The sequence below is a fragment of the Pagrus pagrus genome (assembly GCF_965226575.1).
Source record: "Pagrus pagrus genome assembly, chromosome: 23".
NCBI classification, from domain to species: Eukaryota; Metazoa; Chordata; class Actinopteri; order Spariformes; family Sparidae; genus Pagrus; species Pagrus pagrus.
In genome coordinates, this window is record NC_140205.1 from 23,083,770 (window position 1) to 23,103,383 (window position 19,614).

Here is a 19,614-nt window from a genome sequence, read left to right on the forward strand (position 1 = left end):
TTTGGTTCTCCCTCATTGGACATGTCGGGATATCCTGATTATTCATTTTCGGGCAAATGAAGCTTTTGTTATACACATTAAACGTCTTCTGGATTTTTTTTTGGATTGCACAACCTTAAAGTTCAAAGTGTGCCTGTGATTTTTTGTCTGATACCTGTTTAACAAACACATGTGCATGAAGAACAAGCTGCGGTCTGTATTTATACTGTAGTGTGTCCTGGGTCTGCTCAGAGGCACAGGAACCATTTGAACTTGCAGAATGCAACTGATTTTCTGATTGCTATTTTTAGGCTAAATGTTTCAGAGAAAACTGTAATGATGTAACATATGAAACCCGACACACAGGAATGATCAGCCTCACGTGTTTAAAAGACCATGAAAAGAAAAATGTTTCCAATAAATGAAGAAAGTTGTTTGTGGTGCTTTTGTCAGGCTGACACAGTTTAACTCGGTGGTGAATCAGAAAACAAACAAAATCTAAAATCTAAAAAAAGAGTTTAATCTGTTATCTGTCTTCACACCGGTATGAAACTCCAGTGATGTTGTGGTGTATCAGATCAGTCTGATCAGCTGCAGCAATCACTAAGGGGGCATGTTGGCCAGTTGAAAGGTTTCTGTGAAGGCTGCTCAGAGACCACAAATAAGAGCATTAGGATGGCCTGCAAGATGGTGGACAGGAAAAAGTTCCAGTTCAAGAGAGGAACAAGGAAACGACAAGTACGAGAAATGAGAAGTACCCCTGGTGTAACTGTCATGCTGGGTAGCCTTGTTGGACTGAGGATCGTTTGTGATGGCTATTTTGCTTGAGAGCCAGAAGATGCTGGATTTTTGGGGCTGATACTGATACAGATATTCCGATATCAATATATTGGAAATTAATGCATACATAAATACTTTTTTTTTCTTGCATTGATCCCTCAATTGTGTTGCTCAAAGACATTTGGCAAAGGTATGTTCATAATAGAGGCAGGATATTTCACATTATTTATTGAAACTTTATTGTCCAAAATGACAGGTCACCCAAACAGTACATTTTGCTGGGAATTTATTAATTAAAAATTACCCCAAGCATCTTTTTCTGCATTATATTCTGTTATATTCTGTCTAAGTTTAATGTTGGCACATACTGGACAAAATGCATGACGATAATTATATATCTTTGACAGGCCAATACCAGCGATAATATAAGTGAACGGATTAGCTGTAGGTTGAATGTGCACTGGGCAGGTGTGTCCCAAAAATTAAAACAAGAAAAATGTTGTGACACACAAAAAATATACCAAAACCATGAAAAAAACATTAACCATTATTCATGAGGCAACTGAAGGCTTGCAAACTTGAGCAATACAGATTAGGGGGGTGAATACATAATCTTCCAGACCAAGGACAATTGTTATTCATACTTTATTGTGGTATACTTGTGGTAGGTCCGCAAAAAATAGTTCACACAGTGACAATAAAAATATCATCAACTCACTAAACACTATGACAGTTGGTGTTGTTTACAAAGAAGACTGTGACAAAAATGTATTTAGAGGAAACTGCCAAGCACTCAAAGTGAAATGGCGCACCTACATATATTGCGAAGGAGATCTGTTACTGTCCAGGCCAGCAGGCTCTGAGGTTGAGGAGAATCAACACATCACAGGATGCCAAGCAGTAAACCCCCAACTCATGCAATGCAGACTCTGGTGGAGGATCTCCAGCACCTGGCCAATCTCTCATCTCCACCTCGGACTCTTTAAGGAGATTCCTTAGCAGAATCGCTGAGCCCACATTAAGAGACAAGATGATACACGCCTCCTTAACACTATGGAGAGACAGAAAGAACAGATAAAAACAAAACTAATGTAATGCTGATAGAATCAAAGTCATCCTTTTCACTCATCTCTTATTCTTTAATTGTTTTTCTTATACTCTCTATTCCCATATGTAATGAGAGTAGTATGAACTGGTACACATGCGCGGTTTAAAAAAACAAAACAAAGATGGTTCTTTTGACAAACACACTACACTATATCTTTATAGCCAGTAGTGCATCTCTCTGGAGAACCATCTCTAACGAGACCAATCACGGGACCTATGAAAGAAGGAAGGGACATGATGTCATCATTCCAACACTGTTGATGCCACATTCTGATGCCAGTTCTACTGAAGTCTATGGGAGATGAAGCATAAGTACTTCGTATGACCTTAGATGAAGAAATGGCTCTACAAAATTAAAGAACACGCCACAGAGGATGAGCTTATGACGGGTTCTTCTAAATGAGTGAATTAGATAATTTACTTTTGGTCTCCAAATAGTATACAAACATTATAGGCATACTATACTATACTATGACAATATTGCAAAATCTGTATTCTTCATTCATTGTCTCTATCTTTTATTTCATGGAGGCCGCTTTGCGATGACTGACTGACAGGCCTAACATGTCCAGTGAGAATGTCAGTCTCTTTTTTGAATTAACATGTAAAAAATAATATTACAGCATATTACTGTAAAAAAACAAAAGACTGTTTACTATAATAATAAAGACCATCTGCACACGCACTTTGGAAGTAACACAGAGAAAAGACGTAAATAATTCAACACACACACACACACACACACACACACACACACACACACACACACACACACACTTACTGCTTAAAGAAGTTCTCAGGTCTTTTGCAGTAGTGACCGAACAGAGGAAATAGGTTTCTGGTCATGTCGAACTGAAGCTGTGCTGCCCCACCATCACTGAAATGATTAGACAGGATCACCTGACAGAGAGACACATGCATAGTAATTGACACTATGACAGAACAAGTAGACCAGTCACGCAGGTGGGTTATTTGCTTCCCTGCCCTTCTTTGACATAAACGCAACAACAATATAATTGCTATTGGGGTGCAGATTGATATGGAAACACTGATACTTTCAGAAACATATGTTTCTGCTGTAGGATCGACTTTCATATCGATCCTACAAAGTTTTAAGTAAAATTCAGTAATTTGGTGTAAATGTGTGCTTTTATCATCAACAGGGAACAGCAGAAAGTAACTATTGACTATCACCAGGATCTAGTTCAATTAATAGACGGTTGACAGGAACTACTTCTCCTCGCCACAGTTTTGTGTCTAAGGTGCCACTGACAGGGACTTGATATTGATAATGGCTCATGTATGGAGCTTTTCTAGATCCTGAGATTAAATCACAATACATAACACAATAAAGTAATGCAGGGTGGTCGAAAGAAGAGAGGCAAATTCAATTTGGCACAGAAGCACAAGAGAACAAACAGTATGCAATCAATAGAAAACAGTACAAACAAGTAGCAGTGTGAGGTAGCAGTTGACTAAGAGAAAAATAAAATATAATAAAATAAGAAATATACTTGAATAAATAGATAAAGTACAATCAAAGAGAAATGCTATATAGACTAGATGGTGCTCCTGAGGCTTGACAGACTTCAATCAATTCAAGGTTCCTTGAATATCCCTAGAGTTCCTTGAGGCTCTCCTAATTCTAAGAAAACTATGATAAAAAATGATAAAAAATATTCTCATATGAGTATATGAGAATATTTTTTATCATTTTTTATCATAGTTTTCACTCATATAGGCAAGTCAGCACTTAAGTATTTACTCCATATGCTTATACTTCAAATTTTCCATACTGGTACCATTTGGGTGGAACCATTCTAGTTGTGATTTTAAGATTCCAGCAAGGATTGTTTTTGAACGAAAAGCACATGACTGCCTGCTCGTACTGTGGTTCAGCAAGGATTCATGTTTACATATACTAAAACACTTGTTTGTATGTATTCTTATAGAACCTATGGGATATTATGGAGCTCACTCCATACAAATTGATGTGTGATAGGCTTCAAAGAGCTCTTGCAGATTACAGCAGAAAAGACAGGGAGAAAGGAGAGGGTCTGCTCTCATTGGCTGTAGCTCGTTCTTGGCCCATCTGCAACTCAGCCAGATATTTAGCTGGCTAGATATCCAGCTGACCGAGATCACGTCTTTGAACAGTTCACACATAACGATGGTCATTAATGGTAGCGCGCGCCAATCTGTCCGTGATCTGGGGCTTTTTGGCTGTAAGCTCCGAAAACCGTCTATGACGGAAAAGGCTATCCTGTAGTGTGAACTTGGATTTAAATTGGCATGTCTTTCAGTCAATAAGAGTTTGTGTTCATATACTGTATAAGTATATACAGTGAGTCCAATATGTATTTGATCCCTTGCTGATTTTGCCGGTTTGCCCACTAATAAAGACATGATCAGTCTATAAATTTATGATAATATGTATTCAAACATGGAGAGACAGAATATCAAAAAAAAAATCCAGAAAATGAACCTAAGGAATATATATTAATTGATTTGTATTTCATTGAGGGAAATAAGTATTTGATCCCTTAGTATTCATTAGGAGTTCTGGCTTTTACAGACCAGGTAGACACTCCCAATCGACTTGTTACCTGAACTGAAGCCACCTGTTCTCACTAATCACCCGTGTGAAAAACACCTGTTCACAGAATCAGACAATCAGACAGATTCCAAACTGTTCACCATGGGGAAGACCAAAGAGCTGTCTCAGGACCTCAGAGTCAGGATTGTTGATCTCCACAAAGCTGGAATGGGGTACAAAAAGATTAGCAAGGTGTTGGATTTGAAGGTAACAACCATTGGTGCAATTGTAAGAAAATTTAAAAAGCATAACATGATCATCAACAGACCTCGGTCCGGTGCTCCTAAGAAGATTCCACCTCGTGGGGTAGCAATGATTCTGAGAACGGTCAAAAATCATCCTGCAACCACTCGGCAGGAGTTGGCAAATGACCTGAAGGCAGCTGGGACCACAGTTTGCAAGGAAACAATAGGCAACACTTTGCGCAGCAATGGGTTAACATCCCGCAGTGCCCGAAAGGTACCCCTTCTCAAGAAGGCACATGTGGACGCGCGCCTTAAGTACGCCAATGATCACCTGAAAGATGAACCAAGTTATTGGGAGAAAGTTATGTGGTCGGACGAGACCAAAATTGAGCTTTTTGGCCTCAATTCTACCCGTCATGTGTGGAGGAAAAAAAATGCTGCTTATGACCCCAAGAACACTGTGCCCACCGTCAAGCATGGAGGTGGAAGCATAATGTTTTGGGGGTGTTTCTCCGCCAAGGGTACAGGGCTACTTCACCGCATCACTGGGAAGATGGATGGAGCCATGTACCGTACAATCCTGAAGGACAACCTCCTCCCCTCTGCCAGGAAGCTGAAAATTGGCCGTGGTTGGGTCTTCCAACATGATAATGACCCGAAGCACACAGCAAAGGCAACAAAGGATTGGCTCAAGAAACATCACATCAAGGTCATGGAATGGCCCAGCCAGTCACCGGACCTCAATCCGATCGAAAATCTATGGAGGGAGCTGAAGGTCAGAGTGGCCAGGCGACAGCCCACCAACCTTCATGATTTAGAGAGGATCTGCAAAGAAGAGTGGGCCAAAATTCCACCTGGTGTGTGTGCTAAACTTGTGGTTAACTACAAAAAACGTCTCACTGCTGTGCTTGCAAACAAAGGCTTTGCCACTAAGTATTGAGTGTGTTTGGCCAGAGGGATCAAATACTTATTTCCCTCAATGATATACAAATTAATTAAAATATATTCTTTAAAGTTATTTTCTGGAATTTCTTTTTGATATTTTGTCTCTCCATGTTTGAATACATATTATCATAAATTTATAGACTGATCATGTCTTTATTAGTGGGCAAACCGGCAAAATCAGCAAGGGATCAAATACATATTGGACTCACTGTATATGAACAGGTGCATGCATGCAAAATGTATCAAGTCTTTCAACACAATATAATCTACCTCTCCTAAGATACAATGCCACCGATAACTTGGTTATGCAGCAGGCTCTTCCACATTGCATTGGTTGGTACAAGTGTGTAGGTTGCAATATGAAGTCTGGTGCTAGCGACCTGCGTATCGACTGAATTTCCCATTCCCCCTTATTGCCTATGTTCTAACTATGGTCCATGGGGCTTGTACGAAATGCTGAGTTTGAAGAGGGCGTCAAGCAGGTCATTGAGCAGGTCACTGGCCACACCTGACAAGGCAACAGTCGCAGTTGACAAGCTCACCAATTCATACCGGTCGGGACTGAGTTGACTCACCTGGTCCTGGGCAGCTCTGTCTGGGTTATTGAGTTGAGAGTCACCTCAACCTACAATCTTTCTCAGCTGCCTCAGGTAGGCATTGCAGTACTGATGTCAAGTACTAGGAAACTGCCACAGGCTTGGGGCCAAAACTCTTTGTTGCTCCAGTGTTTCTGTGTCCTTGTTGACAGTCTGCAGGAATTCGCACAAGAGATTTTCTGCTGCCAATTTGAATGGAGAAGACTCCACATGGAAAGCGGCCATGTGCTTCAAGGTGATAGCAGGCAGCTGTGACGGAGTGGTAGGAGAGGTAGCAGGCATAGTTGAGCTTACACTAAAGACATGTCCGCCTCACGTTTTGAAATGGCCTATTTAGTCCTCATCTCTTTATAAAAGCATAATTTATTAAAAATTTTCTGAAAATCTGCGTGTACCACAAAATGTTAACTAATTTTACTAACAAATATTAACTAACAAACTATCCATTAGCACCTCCTCAAACTGGCTACTGCCGATTCTGGCGTGAAATTATGACCAATTTTAACCCAGGACCTAATATGTATGTATTACAAACTAGAATCTACAACATGTGCAGGAAAACCTGTTATTGTTCATTAGAAAATAATGTGATGGTAAATACTGTGAAATCAGAATGCAATATATTAGATGAAGTGATGAATTGCCTGAGGAACATCATCATGGAAGCTGGCAATTCTGTTTAAGCTTCATCCAGGTAGCAAACCTCTGTTTGATGTTTGTACCTAGCCATGGATTAAGCTTTTGTTGGCAAGCCTCATCAGTGCTTGGTATAAAAACTCTGTTGCACTTTCTGCCTAAAACTAAACTGAAATATAATCAATTAATGATTTAACTTATTTTGCATCGCTCACTCGTTTCATCTGGAAGAACTTAACTTCGACCTTAAATTGAATGTTTCTTCCATTTTTATATTAAAAGCTGAAACTAGAATGCATAATTGAAATTTTTTTTGTGACAAAAATATAATACTACATAGAAATTAAAATAATGAGTACAAACACATTTTTTACTTGCCAATAGTATATGTACATTCTTTAAAACAACAAAATGTGTCTGCAGATCAACAACCATTGTTGTTATTACAATGAGCAACCTATAAATGTTTTAGTGGGTTAAGATTACTTTACTGTTCATATAAAATCTGGACAGTGAACAGTGAAATCTGAAACTGAGAAAGAAGTTGCTACTGGAGCTGACATAAACACCTTCGAAATATCCAACTTCAAACTAACTTTACTGCGGTAGAAGTAGGCTAATGCGGTTTACAGTGCTATTTACTTTTGTAACTTAACCTAACCTGGCTTTTATTACAAACTAACATTCATTTGCCCCACAAGTAATGGCAATTACCTTGATCATGTAGAAACTGCATCATTCCATGTTTTGGTCCACACTCGAGTGCCACACGAAGTGTGCTTGCACTTGGTTAGCCAATCAAAGTAGTTGCTGATAAAAGGCCCAAAAGTTTTGGTTTTTGAAAAAAACGTGTGACATCTCTCATTAGAAACATAATGATATAACTCTCAAACTTTCTACTTTCTCTATCAAAGTTAATGATAAATAATTGATGTTATTGATACATTTTTAAACTTAGCAAGAATGGTCTGAACCCACATACAGGACACAAGCAAATGCAAAGCGTCACTTATTGGTTGTTTAGTTAGGGTCAGAACACAGCCCGTCTAAAAATGTAAATACCACTGGTTGGTGAGAGATTTTTAATTGTGTTTTATGTAAATTTTCTGTTAACTGCTCAGCCCTGACCAACATATATCGAAAATGCGCTGGAAGGAACAGAGCTTAGACCTAGCTGGACAGCTAATAACCCATCCCCAAATAGCCTCATTGCATGATGTCTACTTTGAAGTTTGTTTTCAATATGCTCTAACACAAAAGGTCGAGAAACACAAATAGTATGATAATGAATGTTAATCTCTTACATCCTGGTACAGAAAGTTGTCAAGTCTCTCGGCCAGACCTTGCCAGGCCAGTTGGAATAGAGAAAGACTCAGGACCTGACGAAGGTTCAACAATCTATCCCTCACACATAGCATCATGGGACATGCTGAACTGGACAGGGACATGGTGGACTGGTCATACTGGGATGGTAAGGACAACCACCTAAAGAAACAGAGATTAAAGAATCAAAAGGTGGACAGATAATAGATAAGTGCTAACACATTTAGTCTTTTTCCATCTAAAATTAGTAAAACAAAAACTATGGAAAGAGAAAATAATCCACCCTCAGCTAACGCCAGCACTACTCAAAAGCAACTGGTTGACCATATAAAACATATCTGCTTAAATGGCAGCATCATACAAGCGCACGTTAAATACTGTATAAACACGTGTGTTACTGCTCTTGATAAACACGTCTGGATGAATAGATATTTGGCAGTGTTTGCCAACCTGGTGAATGATCTCGCTTTGTCACTTTTTATTTTTAAATCTGGGTCAGTTAGGGTACATAATAAATGTTCTACTTGGTATAGGCTTCACCTCTTAAGACTGGTGGGATAAGGGCAAAGTAGCTGCCGTTGGTTGTTCACACAGAGCCAAGCAGCTCCGGCGTAAAAGACGAACCAGAGTATAATTCACACAGCAAGCCGGCGCCGCGGCTCCAAAAGAGGCGTGACGATATGCGTCATGGTGATGACGTATGTTTTTTCAACGTGTTTCCCCGGTGTTTACCTGTTAATCTAAACATGTACCTGCTGACTGTTCATAATCATATGGATGCTGTTATAATGTGTTGTGATTGAGATCCTGACCCACCAAACATCCTGGAAAGTGACAAAGTTACGTTTTTCTCTAAATTACATAATTACATAATCGCCATCAGTAAACTGACGCTGTCTGACTCTTTCACTCGCGGGGAGGGAGGCTGTTTTCTGGGGGAAAGTTCACTGAAGTCTCGGTGGAGGGATGACTGTCGCAGTGATTTTTTTCACCGCGATAAACAGTTGGTGAGTTAGTCTTTAGACTAGTTAGTTAGTTAGTTAGACAGTGAACACCATCAGATCGACACGCCCTCGCTCAACGCCGCCGGCTTATCTGTTCACACTGGTTCGGTCCACCAATAATGTGCCTCTGATATTACCTCCGGAGGTGCATCAGAGGCGGAGGGAAATTTCACCCCTCGCCGCATCTGAAACTTCCCCGCATGCAAACGGCAGTGTGAATGGGGCTAGTAATGCCTACAGATAGCACAGAGACTCATGAGGAAATTAAACTGGAAAACAACATAAAACCTACTGCTTTGAGAAGTATGTGCTTTAATTGTCCAACATAGACATATATTATATATATTATATTATTAGAAATATATCATCAGTTTTTCCAGATTTCTTATGTTTCTGCTATCAATTCCTTTGCAGAGGATGCAGGGTCATGAGGGGAGAGGAAGGCAAGGGGCAGGTGTGAGACAATACCTGCCACTCATTACGTTTACATGATGTTAGAAAAAGTCAGACTAGACAGTGTTAGTCTGACTGAAACCGTACTTTTAAAGTCCATGTAAACATGTTAATCTGACTGAAATCATACTAAATCATAGAATCCTCAAATCATAAAAGTTGGACTAACACAGATAATGTGGTTGGAAGTCGATTTACTCTTTCATGTATACGCCTTGTTGGACCCAAACTGGCCTCGGTGCTCTGCGCATGCACCACAGCTCCAAAAAGTCATCCATGTTTTCACCGTTTGCTGTGCAGCCCATTTGCCGCTTCTTAACTTGGTATGTGACGTAATAGGTCAAGGTCCAGTAGCAACTAGTTGAAATGGTGCATATCGCCACCTACCGTGGTTGAGTCGGACATAATTCCGTCAATAAATCGATTCTCCCCTGGTGCTTGTATACTGGGAGAATGGCAGTAGTCCAATTGAATGGCCTAATCGAGCTGTGACTGTCGCTCGACTTAAGTTTGCATGGAAACGTAATGACTGCCTGACTAAATAGGGGTCATAAAACTATTACATTTTGCATGAAGGCAGCAAAGTCAAGTATCTTGTACAACTGAAAAGTATTTGAAAATGAAATTGCTTCCACTTCAGTCATTAATAGTAGCAAGGGGCGCTGAGGTAACCAATCAGATCCCCTGATTAGCCGCTCACAGCAATGAGCTTCACCAGGAGCTGGGAGGTGCAGTGCATAGGAGTTTCATGCTAATACCCCCTGTTCTATCCCTAACTGTGCAGGCATTCCAACAAACTAAGTAGGAATCGCTAAGTCAGACACCTGGGGGGTATTCCAGAAAGGAGGTTCAACAAACTCTGAGTCTATCCATGAACTCCAAGTTGACTTACCCTGTGAAGTGAAACTCTGAGTTTTCAGTTCCAGAACAGCTGATCTGAGTTGGGTAAGTCGACTCTGAGTATGTTAACTCTGAGTTGAGCTCGTGCCTGACGACTAGTAAAAAGCCATCATCAATGGAGCTCCGATACTGTGATTCACCATGGCAACGGGGGAAAACAGGAAGCAGACATTTTCTGGGGGGAAAAAAGTAGCCTAACACGGCTGCGGCCCTATAAAAATCACTGACAGAGTTTTAGATGCGGTCTTCTTTTCATTTTGAATGTAACATCACTTTATTTCATATTAGCCTTTGAGGAAGTGGTTGAATGTTGTTCAATGTTTTATTTTATTTTATTTTATTTTAGGCTATTTTATTTTAGGCTATCGGCTGAAAATGAAATATAAAAACAGTCTCACGATGGCTCCTCACTTTGGTTTTATTTCACATATTAAACAAAGTAAAAGTTTATTCAGTGGATATTTTAACTTGTAGTAGCTTTTACCACCAACAGATGCTGTTTAACACACATCTGTGTCCTGACATCCTGCTGAGTAGATGAACATGAAGTGGTGCTAACCTCCACCTCCACCACGTCCGCCAGAGGCAGAGGAGCTGGTCCTGAGTCAGCTCGCTGGGTGACCAGAGGCAGAGGAGCTGGTCCTGAGTCAGGTCGCTGGGTGACCAGAGGCTGAGGGCGTCACTCACCCCCAGGACCCAACATTAGAGGCAGACACACACTTACTGTCTACAGATTGAACTAGAAGTCATTTAATCTCCTACTCAATGCGGCGGCAAACTAGAAACACGGACTTTGAAATTACGTTGTTGGAAAAAATAGGCTACAATAGGCTACTGATGGTTAGGCTACTTTTGTAGCTATCAGTGGGAAATACAGAAAGCCAAATGAAATGTGAGTTATTTCTCTTTTTCTGGCTGCTGGAAGGTGATTGATTAACCTGCGAAGTGATTAAAGAGGATTGTTTAGACCTAAGAGCACGTCAGCGATGACGTGTAGCCTGATATTCGCTGTGGAGAATATAAATGACGGACTGATGAGGAGCGGTAGCTACTGTTCGGTTCAGTCCTCGTCAGGGAGTGAGAGCTCATCTAAATTAATCTAAATTCTCCTCCTGGTGTAAAACTGTGAATTATTTCTGCTTCAACATGATCGGACTGAGAAGGAAAGGACAGCCACTGTCAGACAGCTCCGTCAGACTCAGGGTTTCTTCAGGTAAACCTGCCAGTGAGCAGGTTATGTTCACAGAGTAAGTTACCTCAGTAACAGACCCAGAGTTTAAGTTATCTCTCTTTCTGGAACTGAAAACTCAGAGTTTCTCTCATCTCAGGGTTAACAAACTCAGAGTTTTCACAAAACCCGCTTTCTGGAATACCCCCCTGATGATCCCCACCATCCTCCAACCCACAAAAATTAATGGTGAACATTGGAAAGCAGAACCAAGTCAGAGGTACCAAAACTGGATTCAAACCTCCTGTCTCTACAATGGTGGACAGCAATTTCACTGTGCAATCCCAAAGGCATTCCCATTCAAAGCTTAATATCGAAATCTCAATAAAAAAACAAATGTAAATTGTTACAGTCAGTCAAAATTTTAGTCTATACTGTCCTAACCAAACCAACTACAACTTCAAGTACCTACATAGGGTCATTTTAAAAAAAAAGAATCACTAGCATAGAATTGATGTCCTCATCAACAGGCTGATGTCTCACCTGTCTTGGCAGTATGGTTTGGCTTTCTCTATGATTTCTCTCATGGTCCATTCCAGCAGTCTGCCCATCATGTCCCCTTTAAGTCGATCCAGCAACGCCAACAGGCCCTCAAATAAAGAGCCCTCTAGAGAAGCCAGGCGACCCACATCCATAACCCCCAGGCCTCCCAGTACCACTTCCTCACCAAGTGAAACAGCTGACTGCTGCAGCTGTAGGAAAAACTTAAGAAATAAGAAACAAACTGGTAAACACAACTGTCAGTGAGAAATGGTATAAGAGAATGCCCCCCAGCAACACAGGCAGGCCTGGTCATCATCCCCCATCCCTGCTCTTTCTCTAAATTCATCTTTGTGCTTAGTGAAGGGTTACTGTCATGTCCCAGCTCAGACCAGTCCCAGACTCTGGGAGGGGCATTGACATTTGTTTTGTTTTTTTCCCCTTTGTTTTTTTTTTTTTTGCTATTCTTTTCTTTTCCTTTTGTTGTTGTTTACATGGTTATACATTTTATTTGTAAATTTAGGATGGAGGTAGCCCTACACACTGTGTTCTAACCCGCCCCCACCATGCCACCATGCCACCATGCCACCACAGGGGGCAGGATGGAGTCACTGTGAGGAGAGGATAGAAATTGTAAATAATTAATGAATAATATAAAAATATATAACAATATAAGAAGAAGAAGAAGAGGAAGATCACTGCTATCAAAATCAATATTATTAATAACAGTAAAAATCTGCTTGATTAGCTATAATAAGGGTATATTTTAGAGGTGAAGATGACAAAGAGTAGAAAAAACAAAACAAAAAATCAAGAGTGCAGGGGGTGAGGGGTGGGTAAAGCAGGTAAGGAGGACTAAAATCAATGCTGAAATTAAAATTGAGGCTATGTATATGTGTCATGAGTAGAATATGTGGTCATGTACATGGCTTTGGTTTGGGGTTGGGCTCTGTAAATAATTTTATCAGGTTAAATGAGTAATGTAAGATAATGTATTCCAGGTTTCATTTAAAACTGATATTCCATCTATTGAAATGTATTCTGTTAGTAAGTTCGTCCGGTGAGATATGTGACATGATTTATTTTCTTGGCGATAGTTAGAAAATTAGTAATGGGCTATCCAAAAGGAGTGAACTGGTTGACCGGCCCAGGTGGCGTGAAAAGTGCATTGTTAACAAATATCGTTGTTAGCCAATCCCATTCCAATTTTTTTTAAATTGGGTGATGTGGGTTCTGTGGATAGTTTTATAATGTATAAGTTGCAAATTTGTATTAGTGGTTATATAAAAGACAATGTTACTTAATTTGTAAACTTGCCCAAGGTGAAGTGTACAGTGTTTTTTCCAGTGGATGAATGACTCTTCTAAACCAAACTGGCAAAGGGTGCTAAATAAAAAGGTTGAGTTAACTTTGTCAAATGATTTTTCAGCATCTAATGATACAATGATGGTCTTGTTTTGTTTTTATTGTGACATGTTGATTAAGTTGAAAAGCCTACAGATGTTATTTGAAGCGTGGCGATTTTTCATGAAGCATGTCTGATCGGAGTGTATTAGGGTGACTGTCTCTATTCTTGTTGCTAGGATCTTTGTAATAATTTTTAGATCAGTGTTGATAAGTAAGTTGATTTCTGTGGTTACTCTGTAAAATAGTGGTGATACTATATCCAGAAGTGTTTGTAAAATTCAGCAGAAAGTCAGTCAGGTCAAGGGTATTCATGTTGGGCATTTTATTCAGGGGCTTTGTACAATTCTTCAGAGGTAAGGGGTGATTCTCAACTTTTTGCTTGTCCTATAGGTAGCGTTCATAAGTTTAGGGTATCTAGAAAGTTGTCTCTTTCTGATTTGTTAGGGTCATGATCTGGGGCCTGCTGTAGAATTTATAAAATACATTATTTACATCATATGGGTGGCAGGTGATGGTATCTGTAGAATTAAGTATGGAGGGGAAAGTTGCTTTCTCTTTGTGTTTGTTCTGTGTTTATATTGTTCACAGTAGGCATTGACAAAAAGTTTAACTTTGGAATCCACACTTATATTTAAAAAAGGTCATACCTGCCAGTGCCCACTCAAACGAAGAATGAAATGATGGCCTTTTTGGATTAAGCTGGCTATTATTGTCCGTGGATTCATAATTCGGTGGAGATCTCCCAACCAATGTATGACAAGAGGGAAAACATTTGACCATGACAGACTTTTTGACTTTGATTCTTGAGGCAGTGACAGCCTCTACGGACTTAAATCAAGCTTGAAGTAACTCTTTTTGTGTAGGCCTCCCAGATCCTAAAAACCTCTGTTCTTAATTTCTTTGTTAATGTGGTGGTTTTATGTCAGCCCTTACCTCCCATGGTGACAAAGAGCAACCAATAGGACATTAATCAAAATGCCTTTCCACCACTGAGGAAGCTATGGTAGCACGTCATAGAGCTGTAGCAGTTTTGGCCACAACCTGCATACAATCTACTCCCTTAATCCTCAGGCAAGAACTGCTAATGGTCTACTAACCATGTCTCATGTCACGCTGAAATGCTATACTGTTCTCAACCCATCAACATTGTTTGCTAAATTTTGGATGGATGATGAAAGTGTTAAGATATTGCTGTGCACTTAACTGTCAGAATATCAGAATGGAAACCCATATAGTGATTCAGATGACGAGTCGGTATAGTTGGGTTTTGTTCATTTAGTATGATTTGTTTTCATGTTTGTTGCTGTATTTTTCCTTTTATGATTACAATAAGTCATACAATTTTGAGTTCCAAATGAATGTCTGTAGAGTAGTATCAAATTAAATAAGCTATAATGTTTTAACTAAACATTAAGTGATAAGCAAACTTTTGATGTAATTCCCAAATATGTTGTGTTGACTCTGTATCAAAAGGGGGGAATGTGGGAATTAAAAATGTTTTTGATTCAGAAATCAATTAATGGATGAGAACGTATAAGGGAATTTAGGTGAGGGGTGATTCTCTTCACTTGAGCTGTGGGGAGTTGTCAGGACTTGAACATGTCAGGAATTCATATGAGGGGCAATTCTCTATGCCTAAGGTGTTATCAGAAAGTGAAATAAGCTGACAATTATAGTCCTGCAAAACCTCAAAGGGTCATTGCTTTGGGGAAAGCATGATTAACAACTGTCATGAAATATGTACAAGTATTTTTGCACAACACTAGCAGTTACATGTAGCATATGGTATTATTGTTGTTGTTCTATGTTGTTGCTGTTTGTTTGCACTGAAGCTTCTTGGGAAATGTTATTTCATTGCACTGTGTACTGTGTATATGGCTGGGATGACAATAAACCCTCTTGAATCTTGAATCTAACCACTGTTCTGTTGTAACCTGACAGTATATAAGTCAAGACAATCTGGAACATCGAGGAGAACACACTCCATGCTTCTCTCAATTCTTCAGAGAATTAGCAACTCTCTACTTCAACAAGGAGAATTTCCCTTACAGTTTCACAAAGTGTTGAACCTTGACTATCCTTGCTTGTGAACACCTGAGCCTTTAATACAGGGGACTCAAACTCAAATTATCTTGGGGCCACTGTTAGTATTGTGATCTCGTAGGAGGGCCGCTACAACGTTGAAGTACTACAAGAAAGTACAATATTTCTTCTACAAAAATGCAAACAGCTGTTGTATACATTTTTATTTGATTAGTTTTTAACAGTTAGTGCAAATCTTTTTTCCGCTTAAGTAACTTATTGAAACTTTGCAGTGAACTAACAAATGAAATGCACATTAGTTTTCAATAGTGCATATCTTTTTTCCTAATAAATAATGCACTTACACCTTGACCTAGGCTTGCTGCAATAGCCTGTTTTCCCAGTGTTACACTGTTGTCGGGCTTACACCAATTATATGTATCACCCACTGCCCCTGCCGTTACTTTGCTTTTTTTAAAAAATCACTGCGGCAGCACTTTGAGACCCCTGCTTTATTACCTGTTACCAATGAACCTGTTCACCTATGGAATGTTCCAAACAGGAATTTTCCTAGCATTTCACAACTTTCCCTTTTCGTCTTTTGTTGTCTCTGTTCCAACTTGTTTGAAACTTGTTGCTGTCAACATGGTGTAAATGACGTTAATGAGGTGAAATGCTTAATATATTGTCTTTGCACTCTTTTCAATTGAGTTTATGTCAAAAGGGATTAGCAAATTATCACATATATATTTACTGAGGTTGAACACAGCAACTAAACTTTTTGGGATCTGTGTTCTAGAAGAGAAAAATCACAGTGAAATTGGCTTTCATATGAAAACAAGGGGCTGTGCAATTGAGAACTATCCAGCATTGGCAACATCCTGGAGATGCTCTGGCAAAAAAGCATTAATAAAATAAATACATTTAATAAAATCCACACACCACATTGTCTCCCCAGTCTCCCAGGATGGTGTATATGTAGTTGACAGCATTAAGGATGGCGCAATAACGAGCACCTAATGGGCAGCGAGACTCCTCCTTCATCACCTAGGAAGAAAAAAAGCAATATCAGCAACCTGTGTCTTGTTAATTTTTCTGTCACCCTATTTCTTTGGAAAAAAGTCAAAATTGAGTTGAGTATATATATAAAATAGCACAAACAACAAGACATAACAACAAAGAGGCAATTACTCAGAACAAAATAGCACAAAGAGAACAACATAAAAGTTTTAATGAGCAATAATGTGTTGGCTGAAAATACAGCTTCCTACCTCTACCAATCCAACAATACTCAACCTCATTGAAGTTCAATTTACTAGCAGACAAAATGATCAATATCCTTATGGCACCAAAAACAGGCTTGAAACTTTCAACCAGAGAGGACATTGGAAAACACTGATTTTTACCCTTGTGTTCTTTCAATAAATGTTTCTCATTGTTCTCATGTCATTTCTCAGTATATATAAATACACACATATACTGTATATATACATACACACACACACACACACACACACACACACACATATATATATATTCATTAGGGTGCATCAAAAAACACAATTCTTGAATTTTGATATGGCTGGGTGCTAAAAGTGTTCCAATATATGTAGAAACAACACATGCAAAATATTTTTCCAATACATGATGATTTAGGGGTGCCACCGCACATCTGTTTTTGTTGGATAAAGTGATAAACAGTGCTCAATGGTTGCCGTAGAGCTCTGAGGACTAAAGACTGCAGCTCAAGAAAACTGAGGTGAGTTTTATATTTTTGTGTTGGGTATGTATACTCTTATTACATATTACTACTATATATGTAGTTGTGTCTTTGTAAATGTACATACTTTGAATGAAATGTAGTCATATTTATAGGTATTTGAGTGCTCATTACATCTAGCTAACATTAGCTAGCAACAGTTTGTTAACCACAGTTAGCTAGCTTAAATTGTCATTGTAATGATGAAGTTAGACTTTGTATATTTACATACTTTGAATGAAATGTAGTCAAATTCATAGGTATTTGGTGCTCATTACATCTAGCTAACATTAGCTAGCAACAGTTTGCTAACCACAGTTAGCTAGCTTAAATTATCATTGTAATGATGAAGCTAGACTTTGTATATTTACATACTTTGAATGAAATGTAGTCATATTTATAGGTATTTGGTGCTCATTACATCTAGCTAACATTAGCTAGCAACAGTTTGCTAACCACAGTTAGCTAGCTTAAGTTATCATTGTAATGATGAAGTTAGACTTTGTATATTTACATACTTTGAATGAAATGTAGTCATATTCATAGGTATTTGGTGCTCATTACATCTAGTTAATGTTAGCTAGCAATAGTTTGCTAACCACAGTTAGCCAGCTATGTTAGCTAAGCTATTAAGCTTAACATCAACAGTATTCTAGAGTAGACATTAGACAATATCATATTCAGAGTATTGATGTCTCATGTTTATTGAGAGTAGCATTGTAGTTGTTAAATTAATATTTTAAATATAGGTATATTTGCGAGCACAGCTAGCTACTCTGGTAGTGATGTAACGGTAAGTTATCATTGTAATGATTAAGTTAGACTATGTACAGCTAAAATTTGAGGCTTATTCAAGCATGGTTTATCATAATTGAGTGATATTAAGTATGCTAAGATATGATTTTAAACACTATCCTTGTCCTTGTATCCTTTTCATTCTCAGGCACTGTACAACACAACCCACCCCAGGATCCATCTCTCCTAAGATGCTGCCCTCACCAACTGGTCCCTGCCAGACTAGCAGTCGCAGCCTGGTCTTTGGTCTGGGCCCCAGCATCACCAATGAGGATGACATCATCACTGGCGCCAAGCTGCCAACAGGTCGTCAGCTCTTACGCTGCATGCTTTCCAAGCAACCTGGTGCAGATGGAGCGTTGACGCAGTTCGAGGCAGCCAAGGTCGTCCTGGAGCAGGTGCGGCCATTTTACAAGAAAGCCAACATTCCTATGGTGAGTGACAAGCGTGCGTGCCACAAGATGGTAGACTTGGTTAATGCCAACAACAAGCTGCGGAAAATCTCCAAGGCCAAGCGCTCCAGTGAGGCTACAGCAGAACAACTGGAGAAAATGGAGTGCAGACTTGATGCCACATTTCCGCTGTGGCCTCCAAATGTTGAAAAGCTGATTTATAACCCAGAAGACCTAGCTTTCTTGGCCAGCATGAAGACCGACAGAGTGGCCACGTTTGGTGTATTGGACAAAAAGCTGCAGCTCAAGGTGAAACGGCGAGAGGAGCGTCAAGCGGCCACAGCAGCCAGGCAGTCCCGGTGTGAAAAGGAGCTGGAGGAGATGACGGCAATGTCCAGCTTGGTGTTGGAAAGTGATGAGGAGCCAGAGGAGGATACTAACACAGTCTGTCCACCATCTGAGGACGAACCATCCCTCAAGTGTAAGAAGACTGGAACAAGTGTCAAGCGTAAGAAGACTGGAACAAACGTCTTCATTCCACATGACATCCTTAGCCGACAAAGTGTCGTGTCACTGGCTACAAGGTTGAAGATGTCACCAATGCAACAGGCTGCCTTCACGCGAGGCCTGATCGCAGAGTCAGGCGGTGATTGTACACATCTCTCTGCATCCTACGCAACAGCTGACCGAGCAAGACGCCAAGTGCTGGAGACAATCAGTGAGGAACAGCACAAGCAGTGGACACCACCTCCATTGTGCACGCTACACTGGGACAGCAAGTTAACACCGATGCTCAGCAATGTGCGCCAGTTGGAGGAGCGTCTTACAGTGGTGGTCGGAGATGCAGAACGGCTGAAACTGCTTGGTGTTCCGGCATATGAGAAGCAGACCAATGAGGCATGTGGAGCGATCATTGCCTGGTTGACATGCAAGTTGCTGCAGGACTGGTGCTGCGCTGACCAGGTTGTCAACATGGCATTTGACACCACTGCGTCAAACACTGGCCATCTCACAGCAGCCTGCATTG

General features: G+C 39.9%; 1 protein-coding gene across 1 annotated transcript in view; it reads right to left on the minus strand.

Annotated features, from left to right (window-relative positions):
• Positions 1-1,385: 1,385 nt before the first annotated feature.
• The window catches only part of rint1 (RAD50 interactor 1), a 69,356-nt gene continuing 51,127 nt past the window's right edge, over positions 1,386-19,614 (minus strand). Inside the window, exons 11-15 of the mRNA XM_084346201.1 lie at positions 16,584-16,688; positions 12,216-12,436; positions 8,129-8,309; positions 2,648-2,766; positions 1,386-1,810 (exon numbers count right to left, since the gene is read on the minus strand). Of these exons, the coding sequence (XP_084202327.1) occupies positions 1,597-1,810; positions 2,648-2,766; positions 8,129-8,309; positions 12,216-12,436; positions 16,584-16,688 (840 nt within the window). The 3' untranslated portion in view covers positions 1,386-1,596. The remainder of the gene's footprint in view (positions 1,811-2,647; positions 2,767-8,128; positions 8,310-12,215; positions 12,437-16,583; positions 16,689-19,614) is intronic.